Genomic DNA, 21,146 nt, shown 5'->3' with positions numbered 1-21,146 from the left:
ATGTTTCTTCAAATAAAACTGGATTTGGAGTGGTGTCATGGAGTACATTTTGTCTCTTTTTTTTAAGTACACTCCATGCCCAATGTGGAGACTAACACAGGGTTTGAACTCACAACCCTGAGATTAAGGCCTGAGCTGAGATCAAGAGTCAAATGCTTAACCAACTGAGCCACCCGGGCGTCCCCATGGAGTACATTTTGAATACTACTTCCCTGCATTTAACCTCTCTCCTTCTCAAATTATTTTTAATTTAAATATACAACACCTTGCACAACAATGTGAATATACTTAACACTACTAAATTCCACACTTAAAAACGGTTAAGATGGTAAATTGTTATGTGTATTTACCATAGTTTTCTTTAAAAATACACCGTCTTGTATTGTTCATCATTGCTTCGTGATTCTGAGTAAACTGAAGTCAAGGAGCATGTCATTATTTCTTCCTCAGCACTGAGCACAAAATATTTAAGCACTGGGCACTTAAAATACTCATTGATTCACTGACTGAGGTTTAATACAAACCTGCCCAAGTTCATGGAACCATTGAGAATTTTTCAAACTTCAGCAAGCTTTGAAAGAAGATACAGATACTTTACCTATATCTCAATATAAATGAGTGCTTCCCTAGCTTAACACATAACAACTCGTGAATTTGCTAGGATACAAGGGTACACTGCCTCTGTCCTGTGTCAGTCTAGCCATCCACTCTCCATTTACTCATGTTTGTCACTCAAATGTTTACTGAGTGGCTGCCATACGACAAGCATCGTGTCAGGTGCCTGATAATCCAATCTCACCAATAATAAATGTACCTATGTACATAGAACTCTCTTCTCCTGGTCTCTACAAATACCACGATAGATCAAAAATTGGCAAAGGGAGATAAAGAAGGCCAAGATATCCTGATAGCTTCAGAATTATTTTATCTTGCTTCTACCCTTAACCTACAACTACGTGGACCAAATAATTGGAACAGTGCTTCTGTAGCACCTCTACACCTAACTCAAATTGTCTTCTATATTTTCTGAATGAAAGTCTGACATCAATTTTTATTCCTGTATAAGCACACTGAGAATTATCCTTCAGAGGCCAGTCGGTTACATTTGTAATTAAAGAACAATGATCTATGACGTATTGAACTTTATGAATGGTGATATGCATCCAAAAACCAGTACATACCTTAAGGACCATCATATCTAAAAATCAAGTTAAAATGTATTATAATTCAGCAAAGCCTTTGAGTTAAAATGTAAGCTAAATTAAAACATCAAAATATAAGTGACTCTTTCCTTGATAACCAACTTTTAGTTGAAACTTTACTGGAGTCATATACATAGTACTCTCCATAGCGACTATACCTGAAATTACTAATAATCAGGTACTTGATAATAACAATAAAAGTCACATGATCTCATTTAACCCTAAAAACATGGTACAGTAAAATATTCACAAGATTAAATAATATAATCCAAAGTTACCCAGCTGGTAACTAGCAAAGCCAGAACCTTATTCCAGTTCTAAATATCATGGTCTTTCCACAGCATCTAAAAGTCCTGTTGGTAGCAACTAAATCCTCTTGCATACAGTTCTACACGAACCTAGACTGTGCCATGTTCACAGAATAATGAATAGCGTTACAATCAGTTTGGTTTTATTTAATATATTCTATCTACAGCAAAATTAACTACAGTGGAACTATTCCTTTACTTGGTTTCCTGTTGTTTTGTGATTTCTCACCCACAAAAAAAAAAAATTTTTTTTTTTTAGAGAGAGAGAGACACCAAGAGACCATGAGCCGGGGATAGGAGCAGAGGGTAATTAAGAGAGAAAAGAGAGAATCACAAGTAGTCTCCACACTTAGCACAGAGCCTGATCCCACAACCCTGGGATCATGACCTGAGCCAAAACCAAGAGTCAGACACTCAACCGACTGAGCCACCCTGGTAGCCCTAAATTTTCTATATATAAATCAACATACCTCTCCCCAACAAAAACACACTGCAACAAAATACAATGTAAACAAAATGGAATGTTTACTTTTGAAAACGAACATCAACCAACTTTCAGAGAGCATAGGTACAAACCCAAGGTAAAACAATATTAAGATCTTTAATGACTTTAAATTTTGGAAAATTGAGATAAAGATCAAAGGTAGAAAAAAGTAAAGAAAAATATGACCATCCTCATTTCACCCATTTAATTATTTAACCCTAACATGGCTAATTATTTAATTATTTAATAAAATAAGTTATTTAATAAAATAATTTAATAAAATAATTATTTAATTATTTAACCCTAACATGGCTAAGATCCCTTCAAGAATCACACTAAAAAAGACAATAGGATTAGTCATGATAAAAATTAGAATAATAATGACTTACTGCACATATATACAAGAGGGCAGTTTTTATTTCTTCAGGAACAAATTATCCCTACCTCTATATAGAAATATAAATGTTAGAATAAATTTATTTAAGCATAAATTTCTAAATCACCTGCAACAAATGATCAGATGATGTTGCTCCAAGACAGTTTTTTTCTATACAGTTTACACTGCTCCTCCCCCGCCTGTGCAAGTGCATTTATGCTTGGCAGAAGCACAGAAAATAACTGGCATCTTTCTCACACATTTTTACCCAGTAAATTAAAGCACATTTCTGGTTGTCTACCAGTATCATGAGACAATTTTCATGTGTTACATAAAATAATTTAACATTTCAAAGGTCAAAAGTTGTGACTTCTAATGTCATTAACTATCTGTTGCCAAGCCAATGCAGTTCAGTAATTCCCAAATCTTTACATTTTTATTCCTTGTATGTTTATGAAGTCACTCAATTTGGGGACAGTCCATATTAGAATAGACCACAAAATTCACCTTGGTCATAAAGTTATAAATAGCTTTTATCTTAGTTACAAGATCTCCAAAAAAATAGTAATATTAGGTTCTGCTACATCAAAGGCAACCAGTAGAGGGACTAAAAGTTTACTTTTGCCATTAGCAGAATTAAAATCAGATGGTTCTCTCAGAGCTGTACTTCTTGGTGCAAAGAAATCTAAATATGTCCCTAAAGGATAGAGTGCAAGGTATAATATTCTACCTATTTACTAATGGAAATCTTCTCATTTAGAAAATTTATTTAAAAAAAAAAAACAACCGATTTTACTACTGGTCAAAAACCTCAGGTAAAAATTCCGCTAAAGACAACATAAAACGCAAATGTTAAGTTCTTGCAATAATTTAATATTACCATGGGGTTAGCCAAAACAATGAAATTAAGGCATAAAATCTCAATAAGAAAATTTAAAGAATTAAATTAAGTAATCTTGGAGCACCTGGGTGGCTCAGTCAACGTGTCCAACTTCGGCTCGGGTCATGAGCTCACGGTTGGTGGGTTCAAGCCCCGCATCGGGCTCTGTGCTGAATGCTTGCTCAGAGCCCGGAGCCTACTTCAGATTCTGTGTCTCCTCTCTCTGCCCCTCCTCCACTCACACTCTGTCTCACTCTGTCCCTCAGAAATAAATAAATGAAAAAAATAATAATAAAGTAATCTTACCCACTAGAACCCATTTCATTTTTGCAAAAAAAAAGTTTTTGAAAATTTTAAAACATTTTCCAAAAAAATTTTTTTGAAAATATAAAAGGCTAAATTTCCCTCAAATACAAACTAACCCGGTTCTCAGAATCAGAATTTTTAATTTTACCCAATAAATTTAAAATGTAGTGGGGGGAGGGGGGCTGGAAGAGATACAGGAATTTTACTGTACCCTTAAATAAGTCTTAACTATTATCTTCCAAAGCAAAAGCAAGGCACCCCTGAGTATTCAGTAAAACTTTCATTGGCTATCTCTGCTATGGTACCAAAGGACTCATTTTCTCCCCGTGCACCATGATGCTCCATGTTATCAGTCCTTGGAACAACCTCATAAGGACAGCCATGGCAAAGCTACTTTCCCATGGATTAAAGGGGCTACTGAAGAGAAAATGTGCACCAAATGTCAGCCCACCAGCTCTCCTGTGATGGCATTTTCAGCTACTTATACCTACTATTGTCTAGTTATTTTGCCATATGCCCAGAAAGGTACAGTCAAAAGAAATCAACCAAAGAGATGTTAAGATGTATAATGTCTTACGCATATAGGCTAAAAGCATATTCCCTAACAAGAAAATCAGAAACTTCCAGAAACAGACTGTGCTTTTTCAACCTAAAACTTCCTTTTCAAGTTAAGTAATAGCAACAACAGCAACTATGTTAAAAGGAGGAAAGAATCGCCGTGAGAAGTACTGCATTAGTAATGGTTCTCATGCATATGCCACTGGACAAGTACTCAGTAGGACAGCTACTAAAAATTTTTTAACGGTTAAGTTGCTAAACTAGATGTTTAGGTCCCCTATTTACATCTCTGGAAAATCTACATAAATAAGAACATAAAGCTGGCATTATCAATCCTATTTTCCTCTACTACCATATCTAAAAAAGAGGTGACAATATATGTTCCTCTAAAATATGACCAACTACTTCATTCTCATTTAGAAATGCTGACACTCCCTTCATAATCTGTCAAAATTCAGATTCTATCGAGAAAATATAAAACACAGAAATATTAATATTATTGTTCTGTGTTAGATATAGATGTCATCTACTTCATAATATTCATCTCCTTTAAACTCATTTCTAAAAGAAAAATATCTTAGGATGCAATTCACTTCCAAAGACTTGTCATAATACTGATAATAAACACAATTACAACTACATAGAAATGAGAAAAGCAGCTTTTAATACATACTTTGCAAATACAAGTCAACTAGTATATGTAACATTTAGTTCAGTATTGCTCAACTTCAGGCAACTGCATACCACAACCAGAATTTTGTCAATATCTGCTTATTACCTGTACTAATATTTATGTACTCAATATTTCCCTTGAAGTCAGTTATTTTATTTTTGCCTCAAACTATATCAATAAGATCTATGAAATCACAGTTTTGATGTGCTAATTATATCTTCTATTCAATAATTCACTGTCGTTAATACAGTTTTGCTTCTTTTAAAGGGTGGGAGGTTCGTTATATTACAGGAATGAATCACAACTGGTTAATTAAACATTCCAAACAAAATATATTAATTACTTAAGTCAATAAAGGCCTGACAGCCTTATATTTAAATCAATATTCCAAGGCCAGAATTACAAGTTTTATGTTTGTTTTAGAATTTAAGATTATTACTTTTATAGTTATGATCTCAAGTGGTATGGCAAAAATGAGTCTTTTGATAAAAAAAAAAAAAACTCTAAAATATTCACCTTAGGAAATTAGTGCTTATAAAAAAAATAGCACCTCTGAATATATAGAAAAGATCTCTGAAAGGGGAGCCTGGGTGGCTCAGTTGGTTGAGTGTCCCACTCTTGATTTCAGCTCAGGTCATGATCCCAGGGTCATGGAATAGAGCCCCACATCAGGTTCCACGCTGACCATGGAGCCTGCTTAAGATTCTCTCCCTCTCCCTCTCTTTCTCTCTCTCTCTCTTCCCCCACCCCTGCACTTCCCCCACTCTCTCTAAAAATAATAAATTTTTTAAAAGATTAAAAAAAAATAAAAGATCTCTGAAAGATACATTACAAACTGATTAACCATGGCTGCCCCTGAACAATGGAAGTGAGCAACTGTGTAACTTTCTATAATGCTTGAACTTTTTAACCATGTGCATTTATTACACATTCAAAACAAGTAGTCAAAATTAAAATGTGCTTAGTATCTAAAAATAAACCTTTAAAAATCTGCTAGTGTATGAAAACCTAGCATCTTAGAATAAATTAAGGTCTATAACTACAGAAAAACATCAAAATTAAACAATTAAAATTCCACATTAAAATATATATTCTTTTAGTTTCAAGTAATTCCATTATACAGTTGTGTACAAATATAGTTCCTTTACCTAACCATACAATTCCTTATGTTAAAAATATTAGCATCATTAAAAACAGATGAAATAAGACTTAAGAAAAAGCCAGGGGAATCCCATATATTTATTTTAATGTAACGACCAAGAGCAATATCCTATAATTTGATTCAATTAATAAACCACACAGTAATCATGTAAGAAATACTATAGGAGCGCCTAGGTGGCTCAGTCGGTGATCTCACAGTTCATGGATTGAGCCCCAGGTCGGCTCTGCACTGACAGCAGAGCCTGCTTGGGATTCTCTCTCTGCCTCTCCCCCATCATGCTCTCTTTTTCTCAAAAATAAACAAACACGGGGGAAAAAAAGAAATACTGTAAGAACTGAAGAACAGTTTGACTTTAGGACAAAAATGTTAAGGAAACTCCATAACATACAGGGCTAAGAAATACTGCATCAAAAACCAGTAATATAAATTCAATAGGTCTAAAATATTAAATATTTAATAACTTCACAGAATTTGAGTTTTACATTTGAACTGGAATCTAAAATTTAAACAAGATTATTCTACAAATAAATAACTGGTTTTGGTAATATTTAAACAGTAATAGCAGTAAAAAAAAAAAAAATTGGGGAGTACCTGTGTGGTTCAGTAGGTTAAGTGTCCAACTCTTGACATTGGGTCAGGTCATGATCTCACAGTCATGATCAAGCCCTGCGTCGGGCTCTGTGCTGAGCATGGATGAGCTCATGTGCTGCTTGGGATTCCCTCTCCCTCCCTCTCTCTGACCCTCACCCTGCTTGTTCTCATTCTCAAAATAAATAAACTTAAAAAAAAATACTAACATTCTAGATTTAAAAAAACCTAATATGCTCATTATATTAAATGGACTAGGTAATATTAATTTGGGAAAAAATTCCAGCAAAGAATGTAATAGTAAACATGTTGCAAACATGGCAGAAAAAGAAAAAAAAAAAGCCAGGATGAAAACCTATCTTCAAAGACAGAAGAAGTTATATATAGCAATAATGCTGAAAATTAATTTGACATCAATAAGTCACACAGACCTACCTATACTATCCAGACCAATCATCTCCTTGAGGTGTTGATTACCACCAAATGTATAGATATTACCTTTGCAAAAGTCTGGTTAAATCATGTCTTTAACTATTAAGAGCTATTTTTTCCTAAACATCCACACATATGTTCACAAAAAAATCATTCACACACACATCAGCTCTCCTACACAGAAGATGGAATTCAACCACAGCATTCTATGTAAGTATCTTCATGACTACAACTGAAAATGAGAAGGAACTGCCTAATAAATGTTTCATGTCAATAAAGTTAGCAATAAAGCATTAAATTTAATAAAGCAAAAAAAAATTCATGATAAGCACTTGGAAAAATTGACAGTCTATTTTTTCCCATGTGCTATAGCTGAAGGCCAACTGAAAATAATTTAATTGGATAAATCATAATTCGAGATTAGTTTTAAGGGGCTCTGCTTTGTAAAAAAAAAAAAAAAAAAAAAAACATGAATTTTCACTTTTTAGGAAAGAATTGATGGTAACCCAATTTCAGAAGTTTTAGAAGGAACTATTAAAATTTCTCCAAATCCATTACAAAAGGTATTTGTACTCTGTACTCCCTAGGCTCTGACTCAAACATTTACTGATGCTTAGTACTAAGTCCCTTCCCAAGTGTTTATAGATTTAAAATTTTCAAAATAGGTGACATGTTTAGGAAATGAGAAACTAACCACATAATACTTGGGCCTTTTGCCAAGAAAAGTATATAAGCCCTTCTAACTATACATACAAATCCACAAAGGTTTTACCTTAGAAATGAACCTCATGAAAAAACAGAGGTCATATGAATGACTGGATAGTTGTCACACGTTTCTGATAGTTGCTCTAAGCTCATTAAAATGGAAGCTCTAAGAATGACTTTTTTTTTTTTTATTACATTAAGAGTTACATTCAATATAATGTTGTTTGAGATTAGACATTGTCCCTTCTGGATTAACAATAAAATTTACATATAAAGACCTTTTAAATTTTTTTTTAATATTTATTCATTTTTTGAGAGAGAGGGAGAGAGAAAGAGCACATGTGCACGTTAGTGGGCAAAGGGGAGAGAGAGGAGACAACAGAATCTGAAGCAGGCTCCAGACTCTGAGCTGTCAGCACAAAGCCCAACATGGGGCTCGAACCCACGAACCCACAAGATCATGACCTGAGTTGACACTTAATCAAGTCTGACACTTAATCAAGTGAGCCACCAGGCACTCCAACATATAAAGACTTTTTACTCTATTATCTGATTTAGGCCCAATTTTCTGAATGCAATTTCTTGGTTTTTCTAACTTACTGCTTTGAGAAATGGATTGACAACTAAAACTGTACAACAAAAATTCAAAATTTTACATTAGCTTTTACCTGCCAAAGTACATAAATGACCAGGAATTACCACAACTCAGGCATTATCAGAGGCCACAAAGACATCATTTTGCTTACTCTCAATAATCCAAAAGGACTGAATGCTGTCATCATCTTGTAGATGGAGCCTTTGTAACATCACTTACTGAGGTTTGCAGCCTAACCTTTCACAGAACACAGAATCATCTTCAATTCCGGGGATTAAAAATAATCTATTGTCGGGGCACCTGGGTGGCTCAATCGGTGAAGCATGCGACCTCAGCTCAGGTCATGATCTCGAGGTCAGGGAGTTCAAGCCCTGCGTTGGGCTCTGTGCTGACAGCTCAAAGCCTGGAGCCTGCTTTGGATTCTGTCTCCCTCTCTGTCTGCCCCTCCCCAGCTCACACTCTGTTCTCTCTCTCAAAAATGAATGCACATTAAAAAAATAAAAAACAACCAAAAAAAAAAAAAAAACTATTGTTTTTAATCCTTTCAGAATAATTGTTGGTATGCTTCCAGTGTTCAAACTCCAAAATAACCAGAAGACTTTGTTGATGTTTCCTAATATCTAACGAGGTTTCCTTTAACATGCCAGCATCAATACTGCCATTGAGGAGTTTCAAAGTACATTACTAATAGCTAATGCTACAATTACTTTTTCTCACATACTCAGAACTGTTTTCATCACTGTAACAGTTTGTCAGACAATATAATCCTTCTGAGGACCTTTACCACGAGTCCCTCAGCTTATCTAGGCAAAAGCAAAAAATGGAAAATGTTAAAATGCCATATCCTTTTAAGGAACAGATTAAAAAAGCAAGAGTGCATAGGAACAAGAATAAATCTTGATAAGACATCACTAGCCTGATATAAATTTGTCCTTTGGTTACAAATAATCCTCTTAATTGTAAGATTCTTATGTTAAAATATTTTCTTATGTGCAACTATACCTCACTATACCAATCATCCGATTTTAGATCACATATGCTCTAAAAAAGAACTATTACCATATAGAAAAAAATCCTTCCTAGGCTTATCCTATTTTTCCCACATAAATCTACATTACAAATAATAAAAGGGATCATAACATTTCACATTTGACCTTTCTTCTGTACAAGAACATCCTCCCTCCACCCCATCCCAACCAACACCAACTCGTATTCTAAAATATACTATTTACGAAGCCCTAGAAATGGACTCAGATCTAAGTTTCCTCAAAAAATTAAAACCTTCTTTCTCTGAAAATCGAAAAACATGTTTGATTTATTAAATTAAACATGTTATCAAAGTGTTTTTGAACAAGAAATAGAGATTTTGGAGAAAAAACTTTTCAACACCAAGGGGAAAATATTTTTGGAGCTTCAATTTAAAGCCAAAACCATTATGTTTGTTCCTTATGGCACAAAATTTTACATTAGCTAGAAATACTGGCTAGCTAATTCTAGCATCTTACGATGTTTATGATGGATAGATGTTGGGTTATGGAACCTCTGTCAAAGGTTTCGGATTACAAAGCTTTGCCCGGTTAAGTGTTTAACATAACATTGGGCACGACAGTTAATCATCGTCATCTGAGTTCCTACCATGTGCCAAACAGGCACTTTGCTAAATGATTAATATTTCTAGTTCTTACAAAAATTCCCAAGAATTATGTTATTTTCACCATTTTGTGGATAAGTGATTTGAAGTTCAGTGAGGCTAAGGGGACTTGTCAATACAGCCTAAGCTAGTAAGTGGCAGAGCCAGGCACGACCAGTTCTAATGAAGCAGTTCTTTCTGTACCACACTGCTTATACTGAAAAAAGCTGTATAACATACCATGTGCCCACAATTCCAGTCTTTAAAATGCAAATAAAAGGAAATTCATAAAAATGAGAGTAAGTGTTACAATAAATTACATTCCATACCACTTAATCTTCACCACAATCCTGCAGCATAGATCCTTTCACCTCATCTTCCTAATGAGGAAACTGAGGCTGAGAGGTTACATGACTGGCCTGGAACTCACGGATGGAGTGGGAACAGATAGAACCAATCAGAGTTTTCTAAATCTTAAAAGACGATGCTAAGAGGTTTTCAAAATTATCTTATATCTGGGCGCCTAGGTGGCTTGGTAGGCTAAGCATCCAACTCTTGATTTTGGCTCACTCAGGTCGTGATCTCACAGTTTGGGAATCTGAGCCCCGCAAAGAGCTCCATAGCGAATCCACACTGACAGTGAAGAGCCTGCTTGGGATTCTCTCTCATATTCTCTCTCTCTCTCTCTCTCTCTCTCTCTCTCTCACTCCCTCTCCCTCTCTGCCCCCTCCCCAGTGTGAGCAGGGAAGAGGCAGATAGAGACAGAAACAGAATCTGAAGCAGGCTCCAGGTTCTGAGCTGTCAGCACAGAGCCCGACACGGGACTCGAACCCATGAATCGCAAGATCATGACCAGAAAGTAGGACGCTTAATCAACTGAGCCACCCCAGGGCCCCCAACGTTCATATTAACTTTTTTCCAAGGGAGTGGGGAGGAACTCCAACTGCATATAACAGTATTTTCATAGTGTTACAAGAAAGGCTAAATGTAACAAACTGGCAAAATGAATTGCCTGGTTTCACCAGAGGAAATGAAAGAAAGCATATTCCAGTAGAGAACCACAGACATACCCCTAAAAAGGGACTTATATCTATTGGTTACACTTGTAAATAAAATTTGTTCTTTAATAACATACAAGTTGCTAATAAAAAAATCTGTATAACTGTTCCATAACCAATTTTAATCTTTTAAAATATTTCATAAGTGTAAAGAAATCAGCCTTCTAAACTTTTCTGGGCTTTACTTTCTTCATGTATAGAATGAGGAAGATGGAGTAAACTTTTAACAGGACTTGCAATTCTAAAGTCCCATAAAACAAAAGTCATAATGATACATAAAGTCCAATGAAAATTTCTGTCAGGAGATACAAAAGTTCAATCTTGTTCTCAAGAACGTATATAAAAATTCACTAAGCTTCACACTTAAGATTTGTGTATTTAAGTTGTACCTCAATAAAAAAGTTGGGGGAAAAAGAATCTGCTTCTTCTGACAAACTAAAACAGAAACAAAAAACTTTAGTATTTTGTCTATGGTCTGGGACCATGTTTAAATTAAGAAACTTAATAACACTGCTAAATAAAAATTAAGTTTACATAAGGGCAATACTTTTTTTTAAATGAAAGAACACAGGGCTAGTAACATATGGGCACTGCTGAAGCAAATGAAAAAAGACCACCAAGATGATTTTACATATACGTTAGAAACTTGAGTGAAGGGTTATATTGGCTAAGGGTTATTTTAAATATTTAAAGAAATTTCAAGTTATAAAATGTTGCACAATCTCTTTGTAGAAACCTATGACATGAACGTGTCTAAACAGTTCTTTCCTTACTCCTGACCACAAATGACCTTAAATCAACTTAAAATACGTGAAAAGTAGAATTCTTTCATTCAAATATTACATTTGTTCCCAGCCTTTTAATTTTCAGTTGTACATAATTTAATATGTAATTACTGACATTCATTTGCATGAAGGGAAAATAAAATTCTCTTTGAAGTAAAACCTATTATTTTTTGCTTTTTATACTTATAATTTCTTACACAGTAAGAATTACACAGTAATTTCTAATTAAGAATGCAATAATGTCCTTTGGATATCCTTTTTCATTTTCTTTTGAAAGATCATGACAAAGCAATTTTTTTATCCTTCAGAAAACAGATTTAGAGCATAAATTATGAAGAAAAGTGACAGTAAGTGTTTTCAAAGAAAATAAAATCTAGGTCTTAAAATTTTTCATTTAAATTACACCTTTAAAACTAATACTCAATAGGAAATAAATCAAACACACTTCATGCTACTTTAAGCTCAAACCTTCTTATTAAAATATCCCTTGATATACTCAACAGAGGTGTTCCTCAAAGGTTCCTTGCAAAACAAACTTGTGTAAATCTCATCTTAAACGCACTAGGGGGAGCTCCCATTTGAGAGAATCCTACAACCTGTGCTTTTGTTCTACGTAAAGGTCCCTTCTTCTCTAACTTGTATTCCTACAAAAAAGAATGACTTTCTGACTTATCTGAACCTTACAAACCATCCCTATGCTTCGTCATATTTATCAACTGCCATTATGACAACTCGGCCAAGTGATAGTATTTACTTTCCACACTGCTTTCTCAGGAAGCAATACAAAGCCCAAGAGAAAAAAAAAATACCTATTTAATAGGCTGTTAGATTTCAAAGCATGTAATAAAATTCTGCTTTAAAAATCACCACATTTTTATAATCAAAATTTCAAATTTAAGGTCAAAAAATAACAGAAAACTAGAGGTAAACAAACTAACCTATTGAGGGAAAAAAGAAAGCTTTGTGTCTCCTTGGCACTTGACAAGTTTGAAAGTACATTTTTAATATACCATCCCATTTAAACCTCTAATCATTTCTATAATAACAGTACAATGGCTTCATTATTAGTAATCTGGAATATGAAGAAGCAGAGGCACAGGGTGGTAAAGCATGTTACACAGTAATTCAGTATCAAGGTCAGGACTGGGATTCCAATTTTCACATTCCTGGCCATTGTGCTTCTTTTATCCAGTTAAAAAAAGATGGAGAGAAAAAACTTTTAAGCAAACTTGCTGTAGAGTCCCCTATCCATCAGTAAGAATTATGAGCCAATAAAAATTATTGAAGATAAGTCTAAGAGGTTTATAAGAAGTTCAAGGACTGGCCAAAGCCTTTCGATGGGGGAAAGGAGAGTCTCTTCAAACAAATGGTGCTAGGAACACCAGATGTCCACAGGCAGAAGAATGAAGTTGGACCCTTACCATACACCATATACAAAAATTAAGTCAAAATGGATTAAAAACTTGAATGCAAGACCTAAAACTAAAACTCCTAAAAGAAAATATAGGGGGAAAGCTTCAGAGACATTGGGTTTGGCAATGATTTCTTGGAGAGGATACCAAAAGCACAGGCAACAAAAGAAAAATTAAACTGGACTCCATCAATAATTAAAACTTCTGTCATCAAAGGACACAATCAAGAGTGAAAAGGGAACCCATGAAATGGGAGAAAAACTTGCAAATCACGTATCTGGTAAGGGGTTAATATCCAAAATATTTAAAGAACTCCCACAACTCAACAACAACAACAACAAAAACCAAATAACTTAATTAAAAAATGAGCAAAGAACTTAAACAGACGTTTCTCCGAAACCAATATACAAATGACCAACCAGCATATGAACAGATGCTCAATATAAATAATTGGGCAAATGCAAATAAACCAGTAAGATATCACTTATATCTATTATGATGGCCCAAATCAGAAAAACAGAAAATAGTGTTGACAAGCATGTGGAGAAATTGCAATTCTTGTGCCCTGTTAGTGGGAATATAAAACAATTGCAACCACTATGCAAAATAGAGGAGTTTTTCAAAAATTTAATAAAATTACAGGATCCAGCAATTCCACTTCAGGGTGTATATTCAAAAGAATTGAAAGCAGGATCTCAGAGAGACATTTGCACACCTTGTTCATAGCAGCATTATTCAAAATAGCCAAGAGGTGGAAACCCAAAAGTCCATCATGGATGAATGGATATGCAAAACGTGGTATATACATACAATGAAAAATTATTCAGTCCTAAGAAGGAGTATAAAATCTTGAAATAAGCTACCACAGCGATGAATGGTGAAGACATTATGCTAAGTGAAATAAGCCAGTCACAAAATGACTAACACTGTATGATTCCATTTATATAAGGCATCTCTAGAGTATTCAAATAGAGATAGAAATTAGAATCGTGGTTGTCAGGGACTGGAGGGAGGAAAAAATAAGTTATGTTCAACTGGTATAAAGTTTCAGTTATGAAAGATTGAAAAAGTTCTGGAGACTGGTTGCAAAACAGTGTGAATATACTTAATACTACCAAATTGTACAGCAGGCATCTGGCTGGCTCAGCAGGAAGACCAGGGGACTCTTGATTTCTGGGTTGAGTTCAAGCCCCACACGGTTATAGAGATTACTTAAATAAATGAACAAGCAAACAAACAACGGTTAAGATGGTAAATTTGGTATTATGTGGGTTTTCTTTTTTTTTTTTTTTTAACCACAATTTAAAAAATTAGGAAAAAAAGTTCATGGACTTAAAAATTTTACAAAATACCATTCACCACTCTTTCCAGTTCATACTCAGCACAGAAGCACGTTCCAGTACAAAAATCTACTTTCTTTTGAAAAAAATGTCGACAAATGTCAATAAATATAAAACTACTGGTAATATATTTCTTGACAGCCTAAGGGAAACAAAAAACCCAAATGGGAATCAAGTTTTCATTACTTCACCTACATTACAAGAAAAGCCTGTATTTTGTACTACCTTAGTACTAAATAGATACTGCCTGGGTAAAAGGGAAAAAGTAGTATTAGAACTCTACCTGAATTTGCTAAGTTCACAAATATTTATGCTGAAGAATAAACTGGTTAAAATTCTTCTCCCTAAGATTCATTCAATTTGATCTTGTCTAAAAAGTTACTATTTTTCAAATGAGGTAAAATTTGGCATTGAAAATCCTTTAAAAAATTAAACACATATTGTATCTGCTTTTAGGTACTGCTCAAGGATTCTCTTCATCAGATTTTCGGTGGTTCTCAAAAGATCAGCATTATTTGAAACTCTGGCGAATACATGTAAAAAACACATGTGTCACATTTAGCTGCAATGATAAGCAATTTAAGTGTTGCTATAATATCCAAGGAAAAGACTAGAAAGAAGCTATACTTTGTTCCATGATTGCAGAAATATCAGCAAATGGTACAGATTTTCAAAATTAAATATTTATACGGACTTCTATACGCAAGGAAGTTTTTACTGGGATATCCAAAGTGCTTGAAGAAAACAATCACCAAGATGCGTTTTTTTTCTCAGCTACTTTAACCTTACTTACACCCTACAAATTCTGTTAGTATCCTAATTACTAACATCTCAAAGACAATTTATTCGTAGATATACTTACTAACTTAACACAAGCAATACAGACATTGAAAATACCCTTGGGATTAGTTATGGAAAATCACATATGTACATGTATGTGGGGAGGGAGTAGCTATGGGGGTATCTAATATACATACATATACATCCACATTGAGGTATTTAAGAAAGTCATTCAGAAATGTACATAAATGTTTTTAGATGCTCTCTAAAAATATGCTCTGTCCCTTTCATCTAGCTCACGTTGTCTCATTTCCTTTCACGTACTAAAATTATATACAAGTATTTAGTACTGTGGGTCCTTGTAGAGTATGAAAGGGGAAGTATTTATGTAAAAACACTGAGGTTACAGAATAAAACTATTCCACAGAAAACAGGCAAACACAAAGTACTCTTAACAAAGAAAATACACGAACTATATTTAGTGTTAAGTATTTGAGACATCCAAAATTCTTGATAATCTATCCTTTAACAGAAAATGTGTAATATTTAAATCAGCGAAATAAAGACTTATGGTGAGAAATATCTCTGGGAAGATGTTTTCTTCTAAGTAAGTGCTTTACTCATTTTCGTTTGAAAATTATGGCTTCCTCAATTATTTTAATGCTAGTGTCACTTTTATGTGCCAATTCAGGACATAAGCACTAGTACTACTCCATGCATCCTTGCTTACTCATCAAAATAACTGAGAAGCATTATCCCTCCCCCTTCTTGAATTAATAAATCCGAACATGCAAAAACATCCCAATCTCCAGGCTCTTCTCTTGGTCAAAGTGGTAACAGCCCAGCAGGACCACCTTCAACCTCAAACATCGTACGCTTTACAGATAAGAACTTAAGCATTCTCTGGTGGAAGATGGCAACTGGGAAAAGGAAAATACGAGCTTAAATTGCAAATGTCCTCAGCCTCTCCACGACAATCAGCTTCTCTAAAGAAACACCCTAAGAAATATTTTTAATAGGTGGCAGGAGGTAAATGTGTGTAAATGCCTTATGAAATATGATGCAGAGAAATAGGAAATAGTTCTTCCATACATTGACACCCGGACAACCAAATTAAGAGTAACCAAATAATGGCAAGTTTCAAATTTGTCTTTGAACTCAAAGAAGCTTGGATCAAAACCTTCACCAATAGGCCTGTATATCACTACATATAACAAAGAAATAGAAAAGGGTAAGAAATCTATTTTACAGATTCTTGGCAGAAAAAGTTCATGACAAACCTACCTAAAATTACAAATATTGCAAAATAAAACAGGATAGAAAAACTTAAAGATTTATGTGGTAAGAAAATAAGCATTTACTGAATTAAACAATGGAAGTGCAATTCAGTAGAACTAGAACAAAATGACTCTGAATCATGTATACTTAAATGCTATAGGATTATACTCAGCTCTTTCCAAAAATGTTTAGGTACCCAATAGGTACCACTAAGCAAAGCATAAACATTTCTAAAACAAGGGAATAATTCTGTTTCTTCCTATATAAAGCAACCAAAAGTTATAATCACTGGAAATTTTCCTGAAATTTGTCAAACTCATGAAAATTGTGGCTCATGGACCTTGAGAAAAGAACAAAATGTATTCCTAAATGTATCATTTGTGGCAATAATGTTTCTGGACTACAACTTAAAAATTGAACTTGGAACTAATATTCCTTTGTTATGTGTAACATTACACATTCACCAGTATCTTTAATTTTCCTGGCCAGCAATCTCAAAAATTACAACGGACTACTTTGCCTTATTTCATAGTGAACCATCATATGGGGGCGGGCGGGGGGGGGGGGGGGGGGGTGCAGAGATAAAGAAAATTCAAAAAGCCTCTTTTCCAAGTATGGAGTTCAAAAATAATAACAGCCTCTGGACCCATGATTTAATTCAGAAGCGAATTCAGAATTCTTCCTGCATAGATGCTTACTGTGGATGCTTCAACAGCTGAAAAATGTTAATGTACTCAGTTACTGCACGCCAATGAAAATCTTACCTTTCAGAATAACTATAAAATATGGTTAAATTAAACCCCGACAAAAACAAAAATTCGTCTGATGTTTTTACTAACAAAAAAATGAAAACCACTAGTCAACTAGTGTCCAGAAGTCACTACAGGAGTTGCACAATTGTCTGTGGGTAGATTATCACAGAAACTGAGCGTGGTGAGGCAGAAAGTTTTCCCCTTTTATAACCTGAGTGAACTTCAAGGGATTAAAACCAAATTCATGTCAATGCTACAGCACAAAAATTCAGACTCTAATTCTGAATACAAATACATTTTAAGAAAAAAAAAATGAGGGCTTTAAAGCCAGTAAAATATGGTCAGTTTCACTTTTGTATTATGTGCATATCGTACTTTAATCTGAAATGCTTCATACTTGTATTTCATGTTATATAGGTTTTGGACTTGACAGTGTTTCTCCACAAAAAGAAAAATTAACTGTTTTTCCACCTTAATATTCAACCTACCTGCCCATAGTTGTCTATGCCAGTTACTAATCTATTTAAATTTAATAAATCAAAAGCTGTCCTTAGGGATTGGCCAAGAGTCGTAAGTCCTTCAGCCTGAAGGTTTTTCAGTTCATTCATAAACGTTGCATGGTTTTCTTTCCATCCGGCCTGTAAAGAAAATGTAAGAATTTTTTTTTTCATCCTTTAAAGCCATGTACACACGGGCGGCCGTTACAATATGCCGTTCGCCAAGGAGCTGCTTTGCTTCACTTTACAGTATGGTTAGATTAACGTGTTAATACCGTATCACTGCCAAGGAAACTCTCTTCAAAGGTGGCCAAGGATAAACCTGCTGGCTCTACAGCTTTTGGTGGCTAACAGCCTTAATACTTTATAGCTTCCCTGGGAAATTTACTCCCGAACCTACTACCCAAGATTTGGGCATGCAAAAGGTACTGGTGGAAAGCAGAAGTGGGCAGGACTTCTGAAGTTAACCTGCAGCTGTCCCACTGGCCCGCGGCCCTGTGAGGAAGAATCCGAACACCAAGCTCCGCAGCCCCCCACCCGGCTCGCTCGCCAACCAGGGCGAGCGCGGCCGAGCCCCGGGCCGAGTCCCCTTTAATGCAAACCCGGGCTCGGCGCGGCCGGGCCCGGCTGTCACTGGGGCTAACTTGAATAAATATCCCCCACAGTTCATTGCTGCCGCTCACGCCGCGGAGGGGAAATGTCGGCCATGTTGATCGCAGCGCCGCCGCCGCCGCCGCCGCCGCCGCCGGGCCGGGCTGGGGAGGGGACGGCGGTGGCCCAGCGACTCCGCGCCGCGCCAGGACGCTCCGGAGCGGGGGAGGGGGTGGAAGCCCGCAGGGGAAAAGACCTCAGCGCCTGGAGCACAGCGGGTGGGGGAGGGGAGCATAATGAAGGGTGAATGGGGGGGCGGGGAGGGCGAGCGAGGAAGGAACAGGGAAGGGAAGGGGGAGGGCGAGGGCTGTTACCTTGATAGCATAGGGCGGCTCTTCGAAAGTGACCAGCATATACCTGTCTCCTCTGCTGGCAGGGTCCCGGGCACGGAGCTGCGGGAGAGCGGGTGGGGGACAGGAGAAGGAACAGGGCGGGCGAGAGGGAAGCACAGAAGCGAGGTTACGATGCGAAGGGCGCCGAGCGGCCCCGCCGCCCCCCCCCCCCACAGTACCGCACACGCAGCGGCCACCCCTCCACACCGCCCCCCACACACAGATCGGCCCCCACACACCGCCTGGAGCCCGGGCCTGGGCCGAGCCCGGCTCGCAGCGCCCGCCCGCCCGCGCGGTGGGGGAGGGGGTCCCCGAGCCCGGCAGCTCCCGCAGTCAGGTCCCCGACACCTCCGCCTCGCCGCCCCCGGCCACCCTCCCCCCCACCCCTGCCGCCCGTGGGTCGCCGGGCCCGGGTCGCCGCCCGGGCTCGGTCAGTCGGTACCTTCATGAAGGTCTCTACCGCGCCTTTGGCCGTGTCCAGGTAGGTGGTGCCCAGATGGCTGCGCTGGTTCATAGAGGCAGACGTGTCTATCAGGAACAGTAAGATGGGCATAGTGCTGGCCGGGGACACCGGGGCCCGAGGTGGAGAAAGAGGAGATGGTAGAGGTGGAGGCGCCGGTGGCGGCGGCGGCGACCGCCGCTACGCGGGGCGGGGGAGCGCGGCCCCCGGGAGGAAAACACCGTCTGGGTCTTTCCTCCGGCTGCGGGGAGTTTCTCCCCCGATAGTTGAGAGGAAACTCCCCAGACCCAGTCCTCCCCGTCGTACCCCCGCCTCCGCCTCCTCCTGCCTGCCTGCCCGCTGGGGCGGGCGCCCGGCCGTCTGTCTGTCGGTCGGTCCGTCCGTCCCCCCCGCCTCGGGGGTCCCGTCCCCGCTCCCGGCCCCTGTGTGTGTCCCAGCGGGAGACGGGCCTGGCTCCCCACCCCACCCCCGGTACAGGGAGTGGGGACCTGGGAGCTGGCGAAGAGGGGAGTGGGCTGAGGGGAGATTGGCCCTGGGGCTGTTGGGAGAAGTTTCAGGGACTCCCTCCGCACCCCGGCGGTGTCACCACTTTCTCAGCCCCTCTCGCTACTGAAGCGCTTTTCTCTCTCACACTCCGGTTTTAACTCGGGCAGGGTCTGCAGAGGCTCCGCCCCTTGACACGTCCTCGAGCCACGTGACGCACCGCCCCGTTATCCTATTGGCTAATCCCAAGCTTCTCATTAGCATATTCAAACAGCTCAGGGGCGGGGGAAGCTTGTAGGCCGGCTCCGGGAACAGTTATTGAGCACGCGCGGAGGCGGGGCATCGGGTGCGCGCGAGAGCGAGCGCAAGGGACGAGCAGGCGGGCCAGCAGACGCGGAGGCGGGCTCCGGGAAGGGGCGGGGACCGACCGCGGAAAGACCGTGGCGTGGGGGAGGGGGCCGCGGCGGCGCGCGCGGGGCGGCCGCGGATGTGAGTCTGCGCGTCAGTGCCGCTGGCCTCTCCTTGGCTGTTGGAGGTGATAGGGGTCGGAGGAAGGGAAATGGAGGCTGGCCTCACCTACCCTTGCGAGGTCGCAGTATCAAACCCCTTCCCCCGGGGGCGAGTGAGGAGGGGATGAGTAAAGTAATCAAATACCCGCTTAGAAGGGGGCCGGCCCGCGCGGTCTTCCCTGCGAGGAGAGCTCCGGGCCTGCGGTCGCCGGAGGAGGTTCCTTGGGCCTGGGAGGGCCGGCCCCTGCGCGGGCGGGCCCGGGGCGGGGGAGGGGAAGTGAGAGGTTGTTTATGACCTGGGACTAATCTCCGCCAGTCCCACCGCTCCCGGCGGGGAGTGGGGATGAGAGGCCAGCTTCGCCCGCAGTCTCGCTCGGCCTTGGGGAGCGACCTAGGGTGAGGGCTGGACCCGGAGCACACCAGGAGCTCTCGGTGGAGGACCCAACAAAAAGAGGACTAACCTTCTGTTTTCCTAACTCAGCCCTTTAAAGGACATGGGGAAAGACTCAAATATCGATAAACAGTTTGTTGCGCTTTTTATTCTCGGGGGGGAAAAACGATTCTACCAAATAACCTCTGTCAAGCCGAGTTTTCTTAGGACCAAAGAACGTCAATTTCAGAGTTAAAAGGGACCTTAGAAAACCGTAGACCAAGAACTCTTTTTTAAATGGAAAAACTGATTTCAGCTTGCCTAGGTGACAGTGGGTTCCTCATAATCCTGCCAGTGCTCTTCCCTTTCACTGCATGCTGTGTCTAAGACTGGTTCCGAATAATGTATGCGGGAAGTCGTTCTTGGTTAAACGAAACCCCTATTCACCCTGCCCGAAGTAATGAATCCTTTCCTAAATGTCCGAGGAACACTGTTCACTCAAATATACTAGTTGAAAAACTGAAGACCGTGCCTGTGTGT

General features: G+C 38.8%; 1 protein-coding gene across 5 annotated transcripts in view; it reads right to left on the bottom strand.

Moving 5' to 3' along the window:
- INTS6 (integrator complex subunit 6) overlaps positions 1 to 20,454 on the bottom strand; it is a 105,102-nt gene extending 84,648 nt beyond the window's left edge. Inside the window, exons 1-4 of one of the 5 annotated variants that reach the window (XM_047850426.1) lie at positions 20,382 to 20,454; positions 19,227 to 19,312; positions 18,767 to 18,844; positions 17,793 to 17,942 (exon numbers count right to left, since the gene is read on the bottom strand). In XM_047850426.1, coding sequence (XP_047706382.1) covers positions 17,793 to 17,942; positions 18,767 to 18,844; positions 19,227 to 19,298 — 300 coding nt within the window. In that variant the 5' untranslated portion in view covers positions 19,299 to 19,312; positions 20,382 to 20,454. Of the gene's footprint in view, positions 1 to 524; positions 530 to 17,792; positions 17,943 to 18,766; positions 18,845 to 19,226; positions 20,260 to 20,381 lie in introns of those variants that run through there. The other 4 variants (XM_047850436.1, XM_047850418.1, XM_047850409.1 and 1 more) reach the window with 4 other exon arrangements.
- Positions 20,455 to 21,146: the final 692 nt, after the last annotated feature.

Source organism: Prionailurus viverrinus, chromosome A1 (assembly GCF_022837055.1).
Source record: "Prionailurus viverrinus isolate Anna chromosome A1, UM_Priviv_1.0, whole genome shotgun sequence".
Classification (NCBI taxonomy): domain Eukaryota; kingdom Metazoa; phylum Chordata; class Mammalia; order Carnivora; family Felidae; genus Prionailurus; species Prionailurus viverrinus.
Note: the sequence above shows the minus strand (reverse complement) of the source record. Positions and strands in the feature narration are given on the sequence as shown.